This window comes from Phocoena phocoena, chromosome 7, assembly GCF_963924675.1.
Source record: "Phocoena phocoena chromosome 7, mPhoPho1.1, whole genome shotgun sequence".
Lineage (NCBI taxonomy): Eukaryota > Metazoa > Chordata > Mammalia > Artiodactyla > Phocoenidae > Phocoena > Phocoena phocoena.
This window is the reverse complement of record NC_089225.1, coordinates 14,567,199-14,582,899: the sequence shown is the minus strand read 5'-3', so window position 1 is coordinate 14,582,899 and position 15,701 is coordinate 14,567,199. Positions and strand designations below refer to the sequence as shown.

Sequence of the window (15,701 nt, the reverse complement as noted above, 5' to 3'; positions counted from 1 at the left end):
GTATTTTCCTAATGTTCTACAATGAACATATATTACCTGTATAATGAAAAAGAAACCCTTCATTAAAATGTTCAGTGACGAGATTGGTTCAAGATGGCGGAGTAGAAGGACGTGCTCTCACTCCCTCTTTCGAAAACACCAGAATCACAACTAACTGCTGAACAATCATTGACAGGAAGACACTGGAACTCACTAAAAAAGATACCCCACATGCAAATACAAAGGAGAAGCCTCAGTGAGATGGTAGGAGGGGCACAATCACAATAAAATCAAATCCCATAACTGCTGGGTGGGTGACTCAGGAACTGGAGAACACTTACATGACAGAAGTCCACCTACTGTAGTGAAGGTTCTGAGCCCCACGTCAGGCTTCCCAACCTGGGGGTCCGGCAACGAGAGGAGGAATTCCTAGAGAATCAGACTTTGAAGGCTAGCAGGATTTGATTGCAGAACTTCGACAGGACTGGGGGAAACAGAGACTCCACTCTCAGAGGGCACACACAAAGTAGTGTGTGCATCGGTACCCAGGGGAAAGAGCAGTGGCCCCATAGGAGACTGAACCAGACCTGCCTGCTAGTGTTGGAGGGTCTCTAGAAGAGGCAGGGGGTGGCTGTGCCTCACTGCGAGGACAAAGACACTGGCAGCAGAAGTTCTGAGAAGTACTCCTTGGCGTGAGCCCTCTGGGAGTCCACCATTAGCTCCACCAAAGAGCCCAGCTAGGCTCCAGTGTTGGGTCCCCTCAGGCCAAACAACCAACAGGGAGGGAACCCAGCCCCACCCATCAGCAGAAAAGTGGATTAAAGTTTTACTGAGCTCTGCCCACCAGAGCAACAGCCAGCTCTACCCACCACCAGTCTCTGCCATCAGGAAACTTGCACAAGCCTCATAGATGGCTTCATCCACCAGAGGGCAGACAGCAGAATCAAGAAGAATTACAGTCCTGCAGCCTGTGGAACAAAAACCACATTCACAGAAAGATAGACAAGATGGAAAGTCAGAGGGCTATGTACCAGATGAAGGAACAAGATAAAACCCCAGAAAAACAACTAAATGAAATGGAGACAGGCAATCTTCCAGACAAAAAATTCAGAATAATGATAGTGAAGATGATCCAGGACCTTGGAAAAAGAATGGAGGCAAAGATCTAGAAGATGCAAGAAATGTTTAACAAACACCTAGAAGAATTAAAGAACAAAAAAACAGAGATGAATAATACAATAACTGAAATGAAAACTACACTAGAAGGAATCAATAGAAGAATAACTGAGGCAGAAGAACACATAAGTAACCTGGAAGACAGAATGGTGGAATTCACTGCCATGGAACAGAATAAAGAAAAAAGAATGAAAAGAAATGAAGACAGCCTAAGAGACCTCTGGGACAACATTGAACACAACAACATTCACGTTATAGGGGTCCCAGAAGGAGAAGAGAGAGAGAAAGGACCCAAGAAAATATTTGAAGAGATTATAGTCAAAAACTTCCCTAAAATGGAAGAGGAAATAGCCACCCAAGTCCAGGAAGTGTAAAGAGTCCCATACAGGATAAATCCAAGGAGAAACACACTGAGACACACTGTAATCAAATTGGCAAAACTTAAAAACAAAGAAAAATTATTGAAAGCAGCAAGGGAAAAATGACAAATAAAATACAAAGGAACTCTGATAAGGTTAACAGCTGATTTCTCAGCAGAAACTCTACAAGCCAGAAGGGAGTGGCATGATATACTTAAAGTGAGGAAAGGAAAGAAACTACAACCAAGATTACTCTACAGAGCGAGGACCTCATCCAGATTCGATGGAGAAATCAAAAGCTTTACAGACAAGCAAAAGCTAAGAGAATTCAGCACCACCAAACCAACTCTACAACAAATGCTAAAGGAACTTCTCTAAGTGGAAACACAAGAGAAGAAAAGGACCTACAAAAACAAACCCAAAGCAATTAAGAAAATGGTCATAGGAACATACATATCGATAATTACCTTAAACCTGAACGGATTAAATGCTCCAACCAAAAGACACAGGCTTGCTGAATGGATACAGAAACAAGACCCATATATATGCTGTCTACAAGAGACCAACTTCAGACCTAGGGACACATACAGACTGAAACTGAGGGGATAGAAAAAGATATTCCATGCAAATTGAAATCAAAAGAAAGCTGGAGTAGCAATACTCATATCAGATAAAATAGACTTTAAAATAAAGAATGTTAAAAGAGACAAAGAAGGACACTACATAATGATCAAGGGATCAATCCAAGAAGAAGATATAACAATTATAAATATATATGCACCCGGGCTTCCCTGGTGGTGCAGTGGTTGAGAGTCCGCCTGCAGATGCAAGGGACACAGGTTCATGCCCCGGTCCGGGAAGATCCCACATGCCGCAGAGAGGCTGGGCCCACAAGCCATGGCCGCTGAGCCTGTGTGTCCGGAGCCTGTGCTCCGCAATGGGAGAGGCCACAACAGTGAGAGGCCTGCGTACCACAGCAAAAAAAAAAAAAAAAAAAAAATATATATATATATATACACACACCCAACATAGGAGCACCTCAATACATAAGGCAACGGCTAACAGCTCTAAAAGAGGAAATCAACAGTAACACAATAGTGGGGGATTTTAACACCTCACTTACACCAATGGACAGGTCATCCAAACAGAAAATTAATAAGGAAACACAAGCTTTAAATGACACAATAGACCACATAGATTTAGTTGATATTTCTAGGACATTCCATCCAAAAACAGCAGATTTTACTTTCTCTCAAGTGTGCATGGAACATTCTCCAGGATAGATCATATCTTGGGCCACAAATCAAGCCTCAATTAATTAAAAAAATTGAAATCATATCAAGCATCTTTTCTGACCACAACGCTATGAGGTTAGAAATCAATTACAGGGAAAAAAACATAAAAAAAAAAACCACATGGAGGCTAAACAATAAGTTACTAACTAACCAAGAGATCTTTGAAGAAATCAAAGAGGAAATCAGAAAATAACTAGAGACAACTGACAGTGAAAACACGATGATCCAAAACCTATGGGATGCAGCAAAAGCAGTTCTAAGGCGGAAATTTATAGCTATACAAGCCTACCTCAAGAAACAGGAAAAATCTCAATTAAACAATCTAACGTTACACCTAAAGGAACTAGAGAAAGAAGAAAAAACAAAACCCAAAGTTAGCAGAAGGAAAGAAATCATAAAGAACAGAGAAGAAATGAATGAAATAGAAACAAAGAAAACAATAGCAAAGATCAATAGAACTAAAAGCTGGTTCTTTGAGAAAAAAATCTAAATTGATAAACCATTAGCCAGACTCATCAAGAAAAAGAGGGAGAGGACTTAAATCAATAAAATTAGAAATGAAAAAGGAGAAGTTACAACAGACACCACAGAAATACAAAGGATCCTAGGGGACTACTACAAGCAACTCTATGCCAATGAAATGGACGAATTCTTAGAAAGATATACCCTTCCAAGACTGACCCAGTAGGAAATAGAAAATATGAACAGACAAATCACAAGTAATGAAATTGAAACTGTGATTAAAAATCTTCCCACACACAAAAGTCCAGGACCAGATGGCTTCACAGTTGAATTCTATCAAACATTTAGAGAAGAGCTAACATCCACCCTTCTCAAACTTTTCCAAAAAATTGCAGAGGATGGAGCACTCACAATCTCATTCTGTGAGGCCACCATCACCCCGATACCAAAACCAGACAAAGATACTACAAAAAAAGAAAATTACAGACCAATATCACTGATGAATATAGATGCAAAAATCCTCAACAATATACTAGCAAACAGAATCCAACAACACATTAAAAGGATCATACACCATGTTCAAGTGGGATTTATCAAAGGGATGCAAGGATTCTTCAATATATGCAAATCAATCAGTGTGATACACCATATTAACAAATTGAAGAATAAAAACCATATGACCATCTTAATAGATGCAGAAAAGGCTTTTGACAAAATTCAACACTCATTTATGATAAAAACTCTCCAGAAAGTAGGCATAGAGGGAACTTACCTCAACATAATAAAGGCCATATATGACAAACCCACAGCAAACATCATTCTCAATGGTGAAAAACTGAAAGCATTTCCTCTAAGACCAGGAACAAGACAAGGATGTGCAATCTCACCACCATTATTCAACATAGTTTTGGAAGTCCTACCCACGGCAGTCAGAGAAGAAAAAGAAATAAAAGGAATACAAATTGGAAAAGAAGCAGTAAAATTGTCAGTGTTTGCAGATGACGTGATACTATACATGGAGAATCCTAAAGATGCCACCAGAAAACTGCTAGAGCTAATCAATTAATTTGGTAAAGTAGCAGGATACAAAATTAATGCACAGAAATCTCTTGCATTCCTATACACTAATGATGAAAAATCTGAAAGAGAAATTAAGGAAACACTCCCATTTACCATTGCAACAAAAAGAATAAAATACCTAGGAATAAACCTACCTAGGGAGACAAAAGACCTGTAATCAGAAAGCTAAGACACTGATGAACGAAAGATGATACCAACAGATGGATAGATATACCATGTTCTTGGATTGGGAGAATCAATACTGTGGAAATGACTATACTACCTAAAGCAATCTACAGGTTCAGTGCAATCCCTATCAAATTACCGATGGCATTTTTTACAGAACTAGAACAGAAAATCTTAAAATTTGTATGGAGACACAAAAGACCCCGAATAGCCAAAGCAGTCTTGAGGGAAAAAAACAGAGCTGTAGGAATCAGACTCCCTGAATTCAGACTGTACTACAAAGCTACAATAATCAAGACAATATGGTACTGGCACAAAAACAGAAATATAGATCAGTGGAACAGGAAAGAAGGCCCAGAGATAAACCCACGCACCTATGGTCAACTAATCTATGACAAAGGAGGCAACGATATACAATGGAGAAGAGACAGTTTCTTCAACAAGTGGCGCTGGGAAAACTGGACAGCTACATGTAAAAGAATAAAATAGAACACTCCCTAACACCATACACAAAAGTAAACTCAAAATGTATTAGAGACCTAAATTTATAAGACCGGACACTGTAAAACTCTAAGAGGAAAACATAGGAAGAACACTCTGACATAAATCACAGCAAGATCTTTTTTGATCCATCTCCTAGAGTAATGGAAATAAAAACAAAAATAAATAAATGGGACCTAATGAAACTTAAAAGCTTTTGCACAGCAAAGGAAACCATAAACAAGATGAAAAGACAGCCCTCAGTATGGGAAAAAATATTTGCAAATGAATCAATGAATAAAGGATTAATCTCCAAAATATATAAACAGCTCATGCAGCTCAGTATTAAAGAAACAGTCAACCCAACCCAAAAAGGGTAGAAGACCTAAATAGACATTTCTCCAAAGAAGACATACAGCTGGCCAACAGACACATGAAAAGCTGCTCAACATCATCATTGTTAGAGAAATGCAAATCAAAACTACAATGATGTATCACCTCACACCGGTTAGAATGGGTATCATCAGAAAATCTACAAACAACAAATGCTGGAGAGGGTGTGGAGAAAAGGGAACCCTCTTGCACTCTTGGTGGGAATGTAAATTGATACAGCCACTATGGAGAACAGTATGGAGGTTCCTTAAAAAACTAAAAATAGAACTACCATACAACCCAGCAATCCCACTACTGGGCATATACCCAGAGGAAACCATAATTCAAAAAGACACATGCACCCCAATATTCATTGCAGCCCTATTTACAATAGCCAGGTCATGGAAGCCACCTAAATGTACATCGATAGTTGAATGGATAAAGATTTGGTACATATATACAATGGAATATTACTGAGCCATAAAAAGGAACAAAATTGGGTCATTTGTGGAGATGTGGATGCATCTAGAGACTTTCATACAGAGTGAAGTAAGTCAGAAAGAGAAAAACAAATATCGTATATTAACGCATATATGTGGAACCTAGAAATTTATACAGATGAACCGGTTTGCAGAGCAGAAATTGAGACACAGAAGTAGAAAAAAAACGTATGGACACCAAGGGGGGCAAGCGGCCGGGGTTCGGGGTGGTGGTGTGATGAATTGGGAAATTGGGACTGACGTGTATATACTGATGTGTATAAAATATATGACTAATAAGAACCTGCTGTATAAAAAAATAAATAAAATTAAATAAAAATAAATGTTCAGTGACTAGGAAATGATATATATATGTAAAATTTTGCTTAGTATTTCAAAATCTTTTGTCTCATTGGTATCTTTCCTTTTCCTCTTTTTATATTTTCTTTTTCCTTATGTGTATATGATTTCTTTTGCTTTAATTCAGTTTTCATCTCTTCTCTTTCTTCCTTTCTCTTCATTGCATCTCCTTCTCATCTCTCCTTATACTTCCTCTCTAATATTTTCTCATCTCTCCCTTACTTCCTTCTTCCTAATTTTCTGTTCTCATTTTAATCCTCTTTTCCTCTTCAATTGCACAATTAAAATCATATCTTAATACTACCTTGTCTTCATAATGTTTCACAAAAAACTATGATTGAAACATATTTTCTGAATTTATCATGAAAAAACTCTGTATGCTTTTGAAAATGGTGTATTTTCTTCTGTATTTTTTTTTCCTTAAATATAATTTTATTTCTCTGTGACCATGGGTTGATTTTTTTTTTTTACCATGAGCAAATGAATACCTTTGATTTAGAAGTAAAAAAATTTCAACTACCTCTTATCTCATGTAATTTATTTTTCCCATTCCTTTTTGATAATAAAGAGAAGCCATTAGAAATTATTAGTATATCACTCTCATATCACTGCCTCTAGCTGTATTTATTCATTCATTTATTTAGTTAGCTAGTCACTGTAATACAATAAATTATTGTCCACTTATAAAAATATTTATCCAACAAGATACTCTCTAGTAAGGTATAAAGGTAAAAGTTTAATGGGCTTTAGTCTCTAAAAATTGCTGCCTATGTCATTAACAAATATCAGGTGATATTGGTTTCTAAATACAAAAAGAATGCTTTTACCCACAATTAAGTTCATTAAGTGCATTTTTATGACAAGTCTTACATTATAAATGCTGAATCCTTAATGAAAGTGTACAAAGTTGAATTATTCACATTTTAAATTTTATAATTGAATATTTGGTATAGATTCTTTGAAAATATGCTATTATTTAAATAATCTGAAATTTCTTGTATCAGGGAGATAGAAGAAATCTGTGAGAACATCTAATTTCCCAAATTTGTATTATAGAGGACAGCACTTATTTATAAGAGAGGTGGTTTGGTGTGCCTGAAATCACACAGATTCACAGTCCAAAGCAAGAATCAGAAAATTTAATGGTTATAATAGAATGTGATAATTTTTCTGGTAGAAGTGGACACAGTTCAAATAAAGAGGAAGTCAGTGGAAAGCATTTCTGGAAGAAAGAATGTGAATACACAATCATGAGGAATGAAACTATTTTTTTTTTTTTTTTGCGGTATGCGGGCCTCTCACTGCTGTAGCCTCTCCTGCTGCGGAGCACAGGCTCCGGATGCGCAGGCTCAGCGGCCATGGCTCATGGGCCCAGCCGCTCCGCGGCATGTGGGATCTTCCTGGACCGGGGCACGAACCCGCGTCCCCTGCATTGGCAGGCGGACTGTCAACCACTGCGCCACCAGGGAAGCCCAGGAATGAAACTATTTACACTTGCAAGATAAAAGTTTTTCAATGTGGCTGGAACAAAACATTTAAGATAAATCAAAGGTATAGGCTATAGGGCAGGCTGGAGCCAGATCATAAAAGCCTTATGTTTCATCCTAAGGAGTTTGTAATTAACAATAAAGTGTCAATGATAAACCATTGACAATTAAAATAATATTCTTATTCTGGCCATGGAGTACCTGAAAGTAGACATGGCCTCTTGGCAAAAAGAAAGAAAAGAAAAGTGAAACAGAAATTTAAAGAATTTTTTTTTTCAAAAATAACTGGATAAAATACATGAAACAACACTTTTCAAGCATGGGACAAGAGTCACGATAGGCCTCTGATCCCTGAAAGAAGGGGAAAAACGTGAATGTTGTAATTGTCCTGGCTCTCTGGCTAGAATTATTTTTTGAATTCTAGGGTAAAGAGGAACAATTAAATAAGTGTATAAGGGTATCTCAGAGTCACAGTTGAGACAGAAATTGGCATTCAGAAGGGTTGAAGATTCTGGAATGTTGGGAAAGTGGACAACACTGGAGCACAAGAAGAGACAGAGAGAGAGGACACCAGGAATCTGCATAGGGTTACAAGGGATCATCTTGCATGTGTTGCTGAAAATACCTAGTTGAGCATACATAGGAAGATACTCTGAGCCTGGGAAAAGCCAGAGCTCACACAGTGCTGGAATATATTAAAGTTCCAAACAGTCAGAACACTGGAATGTTTAGAAGAGATCCCAGAAGAGTCATGCCTTAGTATTAGAGCTTAACAAGTCATAGAGCAAAGATCATTCACACTCAAACTAAATAAAATATTTTTTAAAGCTTTCAAATAATTAAGCTGGGGCTTCGCTGGTGGCGCAGTGGTTGAGAGTCCGCCTGCTGATGCAGGGGACGCGGGTTCGTGCCCCTGTCCGGGAATATCCCACATGCCATGGAGCGGCTGGGCCCGTGAGCCATGGCCGCTGAGCCTGTGCGTCCGGAGCCTGTGCTCCGCAACGGGAGAGGCCACAACAGTGAGAGGCACGCGTAGCGCAAAAAAAAAAAAAAAAAGCTGACCTGCAAATAGCTTAAACGTCTGCTATAACACAGTCCAACAATTAATAAAAGGACAGAACGATGTCCAGAACTCAACAATGTAGACATCACAGTGGTTAGAATCCAATAAAACATTACTGGCTACATATAGAAGCTAGAAAATATGACTCATAACTAGGAAAAGAAAGCCAGTGAATTGAGACAGATTCAGATATGATGGAAATGATGGAATCCACTGACAAATACAATAAATTGGCTATTATAAATATGCTAAAATATATCAAGAAAAAATGAATGTAGTGATAAATAGAATATATTTTAAGAACTTAAAATATGTGAAATTAAAACTTCTCTGAAAAATACTAAAAGCAAATTAGACACTGCAGAAGAAATATTAGTGAACTTGAAACATTATCTATAGACACTTCCAGATGCAGAGAAAGCTAATGAAAGAAATGAACAGACCCTAAGATAGTTTAGGTCAATATCCATATCTATAATATTTTAAATTAAAGTTGAAATGGAAAAAATATTTGATGAAATAATGGCCAAATCCAAATCTGATGAAAAATATAAAGTTGCTCAACAACCCTCAAGCAGGATACAAAAATAAAAAGACATTTACTTCCATATATTACATACATAGTAAGAGAGCCAAGAGTGACTGCAGGCTTCTCATCAGAAAAAAGCAATGGAGAAAAATCTTTAGAATACTGATGGGAAGCAAAACAATACAAAACTATCAACATAGAATAACAAACTTAGAAAATATCCTTCAAAAGTAAATCCAAAATAAAGAATCAAGAAAAAAGAAACAAGAAGGTGTTGCCATCAGACATGGATGTTTAAATAACACAAAGATCAAAGAAGAATTTAGGAAAATAATTGGAAAATATTTTGAGCCAAATGAAAATGAAAACACAACTAATCTAAATTTAGGGATACCTAACATTGTGATTAGAAATAAGTTTATGTCTCTAAATTCTTTATAAAAAAGGAAATCTTTAGATTTAGAAAAAAAAGAGCAAATTAATCCAAAATAAATTGAAGGAAGGCAATTATAAAGATAAGAATAGAGATAAATGATATAGAAAATGGACTGGCAGTAGAGAAAAGCATATTAAAAACCAAAATTATTTTCTTAGAAAACATAAATAAAATTGATAAAGTTCTAGATAGAGCCTTAAAAGAAAAAGTACACTGTCATTTTCATTAATGAAATAGATGATGTTAATAACAGGTTCTACAAACATTGTAATGCCAGTAATGGAATATTATAAGTAATTTTAGGGCAGTAAATTTGACATCTTAGATAAAATGGGTAAATTTCTTAAAAGAAAAGTTGCTAAACATTCAAACAGGAAGATATACAATATATAAATATCCCATTATCTACTAAAAGTTTTAATTCACAGTTAATACTCTTCCCACAAAGTAAATTCCAGTTCCAGTAGCTTCACTGGTACATTCTGTTCAACATTTACTATATTAATACCAAGTTCACATATACTCTCAGAAAATATAAGGCCAGCATCAACCAGATTCCAAATTCAACATAGACATAACAAGGACAAAAAAAATCAATTTTTCACATGAATATCGGTGCAAAATTCCTTAACTAAATAGTAGCAAGAAAAATCCAGCAATTTATAAAAGGGTAATATATTATGACTATATGGGGTTTACCTGAGGAATCCATGATTGCTATGATATTCAATAATTATTCAATGCAACTTACAATGTTATATTGTCAACAACTCAAAGGATTTAGAAAAAATATTTGATTAAAAATGAAAAACAACAATAATAATAAAGTAGTAATAATAACTGGGCCAGAAGAAAAATAAATGATTTAACTTGATGAATGGTATGTACAAAAATACTACAACTGACATCATACTTAATGTTGAAGACAATGCATTTCCCCCAAAACTGGGAAAAAGTAAAAATGTCTGCTCTCACCACCTCTTTGCAACATTGTATTAGAGGACTTAGTGAAATGAGGCAAGAAAAAGAAATATAGGTAAAAAAAATTGCCTTTATTTGCAGAAGATATAAATAAAACAGAACCAAATAAACAAACAAAAAAAATGGAATCCACACACACTCATAATACTATTAGAAATAATGAGTGAATTTATCAGGGTTATTACAAGTATAGGTTAATATATAAAACTCAACTATTTTATATACTATAAGGCAAGGCAAAATTTTAAAATAGTTAAAAATAACGACTTAAAGTAACATCTGAAACTATGTACTATATACTATAGTATACTATATACTATATACATCTAATAGAAATGTGTCAGTCTGCTAAAATGAAAGCAAACATTTCTGGAAGAAATTAAAGACTCAAATGGATATATACATGCATACATATTTATGGATTAGAAAGTTCACTATTTTTAGTATATAAAAATCCCCAATAAATCTATATTTTTAATATAGCAGTCAAAATTCCAGCAAGTTACTGATGTTTCTCTCCCTTCATGTTTTGCCAATTTTCTCTCTCTTTTTTTTTTTGGTTTTTATGAAAAAAACCATTTTAATATTTTCTATTGCTATATTGTTGAATTCATTAATCTTTTCTTCTGCAGTATCTAATATGTTGTTAATCCTATCCAGTATTTTTTCATCTTAGATTTTATAGTGTTCATGTATCTCAAATTTTTCAGTTCTTATTTTTAGAATTTTAACTTGTTTGTTTTTAAAATGTCTTTCATCTTTCTCCTTAATATCCTCAGGCTTTTTTAAAACTTAACACATGGAATGTAATTATAATCTCTGTTTTAAAGTCATTATCTATTATATGCATCTGTGTCATTTCTGGGTTCTTTCTATTGAATAAAATTTGTACTCATCATGGGTGATATTTTCCTGATTTTTTGCATGCTTGGTAACTTTGTATTAGAATTCAGGCATTGTGAATTTTAAATCATTGGGTGCTACATAATTTTGTATTATTTAAAATATATTCTTAAGCATAACATTAACATGATCAGATTTACATTTTGAAAACGTAAATGCTAATTCCAAGTATAAGGGGCAACTGGAGACAATTTCACTGGAATAAAGAAGCTCAGTTAGAAAACTTGTAATAATCCAGAAGAGAATTTATGAGAGAGTAATCGGTGACTAGCACAGTGCCTGTCAAATGGTAATGATGGATAATTATTTGTGTTACACTGTTTCTTAATCAACACATAGAGATTATTTACACTATCCTTTTTGACTTACAGAATATTTTATATTGGAAAGCAATTCTATGCTGAAGGAAGCTATCCTGAAGAAGAAGAGAGTAAAGTCAGAAATTAAAACGCTTCATATTGATGACTATGGTAAAGTTTTGTGCATGCTGTTATTCAAAAAAAAAACTTTCTCTGCACCTTATAGTTTTACATATAAATGACTCTCCATCTTTAATATTTTGCTCTTTCTTTAAAAGAACTTCCTTTACAGTTGTCCTTTCCCAAAGATTTTACGGACCGAAACCAGTATGCTCTTCTGTTAATAATGTAAGTATCTTATTTGTTTTTGAAATAAAGGAACCTAAAGAGTTTAGAATTTTTCTTATGTCTCACATGGCAGTATTCTGATTAAAAAACAACAGAAGAAGTCCTATATGTGTAGATAACTGGGACAGCTGTCAGTTGTATGAGTTCCTCAAGGACACCACCACTAAATAATATGGAAGGGTGTGTAATTGCTTGTGCTTCTTGCATCCCAAATTGCACTCAATGTTACTCCTGGGAATAATGACACATATAGTTTGGTTTATGGATGTCTGCTTAGCAATTACTCAAGCACTATGCTCCCTTTGTTTTCTTTCTTTCTTTCTTTGTGATATATTTGTCATATCAAAGTTATACTAGATTTGTAAAAGCCATTTTTTTTTTAATTGTGGTGAGAGCACTTAACATGAGATCTACCCACTGGACAAAATTTTAGGAATACAATACAGTGTTGTTAACTACACGCACAGTGCTGTCTAGCAGATCTCTAGAACTTATTCATCTTGCATGACTGAAACTTAATACCCTTTGAAAAGCAACTCCCCATCCCTCCTCCCTCCAGCCCCTGGCAACCACCATTCTACTCTCTGCTTCTATGAATCTGACTATTTTAGATGCCTCATGTAAGTGGAATCATGCAATATTTGCCCTTCTGTGACTGGTTGTTTCACTTAGCATGATGTTTTTAAAGTATATCCATGTTTTCACAGGTAAGCCTTATGTTTTCTATTAGTTCTTGATGCAGCATTGAGGAAACATTTATTTCCACTGTTGAAACAATTTGTTATATTTATATTACTCTTACCAGTTTTCCTTCCTGGATTTAAGGTCAGCAGGAGGCCACTCCTGTCCTCAGAAAAACCTGACCCTTAGGTTTTTCCAACTTGGAATTGACTTTGGAATTGAATTCATTCATACTTTCTGTGAGATTATATTGTGACTATATACTACTGGGCACAGAGGCCTCTAACATCTATTGGTTAACTAACTTGATATTGATGTAGAATTGTATTCCTGAGAGTTATTAGTTATTTTCCTTACTAAGAACCCAGCCAACATATTGCTATGACAGTGCTTAAAATTGTGTACAATTGTTCAGACCCTTTTTGGAAGAGTAGAATAGAAAGTAACATTACTTGTTATGACTATTGAATGTGGACAGTAAGTATTCAGTCTGCGGAATCCAACTGCCTGGCTTCAAATTCCAGTTTTGTCATTTACTAACAGTGCGTCCTTGAACAAGTTACGTAACCTCGTGTAAGGTTCAGCTTTTCCAAATATAAAATGAGCATTATAATCCAGCCTATGTTTTAAGGCTGCTTTTTAGATTAAATGAAATAACATATAAAATGCCTAGCACATGTGAGTCTTATAATTATTGTGATTATAATTCATTCATTTTTATATAGATTGCATTGATTTAGATCTTTTGATAAATAGAAGCAATTTGTCATTTCATTTTAATAAGCCAAATAATACAGAAAATACAATACTTAATATTTTCACTCACTCCAGTGTTTATTCCTACATCTAATACCTTGAGCTATCTTTGTTTCTTATGCCAGGACCTTTCTCCTTTGTCCCTAATAGCCAGAGGCCCTGAAATTTCTTGGTATCTTCCTGAGGAAGTTCTTATTTGCTCTTTTCTTATCTTAACTCCTTCTCCTGTATCTTCTCTTTCACTTAGTTGTCTTTAGTGTTTTTTTTTTAATCGAAGTATAATAAATTTTAATTGATTTACAATGTTTCAGGTATACAGCAAAGTGATTCAGTTAATCTATTATAAATATACTTAATCTATTATATATATATATATATATATATTTTATACATAGTGTATATATGTTTATCCCAAACTCCTAATTTATCCGTCCTCCCCCATTTCCCCTTTGGTAACCATAAGTTTGTTTTCTATGTCTGTGAGTCTATTTCTGTTTTGTAAGTAAGTTCATTTTTATCATTTTTTAAGATTCCATGTATAAGTGATAGGGTATGATATTTGTCTTTCTCTGTATGACTTCATTTAGTATGATAATCTTTAGGTCCATCCATGTTGTTGCACATGGCATTATTTCATTCAGTTTTGTGACTGAGTATTCAATTCCTATTTGAACTGTATGTGTGATTTATTGGGGAAATAATCTCAGGCACTAAAATGAGAAAAAACTGAAAAAAAAATTCTCAACCTCGTGTTCTGTCTCAGTCATATCTCCTTTTGGGAAAAGGGATTGTTCTTTTTATTCACTGAGAAATGAGGCTTCTCAGGGAAAGGAACTCTACAAGGCATCCTTCCTTGAAGCATGACTTACATATGCAGTTGGATGCGTAGACAGTTCTTCCCATTCACATATCTACTGGCTCCAGAGTGTGTCAGACTTTGGGGGAAAAAGTAGACAAGAGTTCAAATTCTCTCTCTAGCCTTGAGTCAGAGAAGGCCATCAGATTTGTGCTTTGGTCTGGGTGATTTTTAGTTCATAAGAAGAATATAAGGAATTACACAAGACTCAACTCTCTTATTAGAAAGGAATAGTCAAGTGTTTTTTAGAGGCAGGAGAGTAGAGTAAAAGTACTGGCTTAGGAGTCAGGTAGGCCTGGGTTCAAATATCAGCTCAAAGATTTACCAGTACGTTGCTTAATTTTTCTAAGCTTCAGTTTCCTTATAAATAAATTGAAGACAAAAACATGGACTGATATATATAAACATGTCACCATAGTGTCTAGAAGAGCATAAACATTTGCAGTTGGTGTTTAATAAATTGTAACCATAAACATAGTTATTATTAGAAGTAGTAGTCATTTTAATATTTAAAAGTATCAATATAAACATTTAATAATATATTTTAGCATCCATAAAATTATTTAATAGACATTACTAAAGCAGATAAAATAATATAGTTAGGCCTATAGAGTTTAATTTGCCACTTTTTTGTTGAAAAGAAGAATAAAAGTATTAATTCATTAGTTTTCATTTGTTTTTATATGCTGATTATGCTAAATATTAATTTAATTTATCCAAACTCCTTGATTTTTAGAGGTAAATTCTCAGAAGTTTCACAGAATATGACTTACAAAGCCAAACAGGATTTTTTTCTTTTTTGATTCTATATTTATAAAATGATCGATTACTTTAAGCTACACGATCATTCCTAAAATATTTATGCTTGGAAACCCATATAGGTCAGAATGGCTTAAGTGTAAAGTGTCTTTTACCTGTTTTTTAGAAGGTTTACAATTTAAGGGTATTTTTTTTCTTAAGATTAAGTACTGTGTTCAGTTATAAGTGGACTCCACACTCGAAAAAAGAAAATAATAACAATTGTCTTTTTTTCCCTAAATGGACAATTTGACAGTGAAGAATAGTAAATAAACTAATATTTAAATGAGGCTAAGAGATGATTTAGTGATTTTGTTGTCACTACTTTATTGCTATTCTGTGCAGTGCATCTAGTAC

At 34.7% G+C, this 15,701-nt stretch overlaps 1 protein-coding gene across 1 annotated transcript in view; it reads left to right on the top strand.

Moving 5' to 3' along the window:
* Nucleotides 1–15,701, top strand: part of DPP10 (dipeptidyl peptidase like 10) — a 662,859-nt gene that overhangs the window by 607,093 nt on the left and 40,065 nt on the right. The window contains exons 20-21 of the mRNA XM_065880921.1: nt 11,978–12,076; nt 12,184–12,253. Of these exons, the coding sequence (XP_065736993.1) occupies nt 11,978–12,076; nt 12,184–12,253 (169 nt within the window). The remainder of the gene's footprint in view (nt 1–11,977; nt 12,077–12,183; nt 12,254–15,701) is intronic.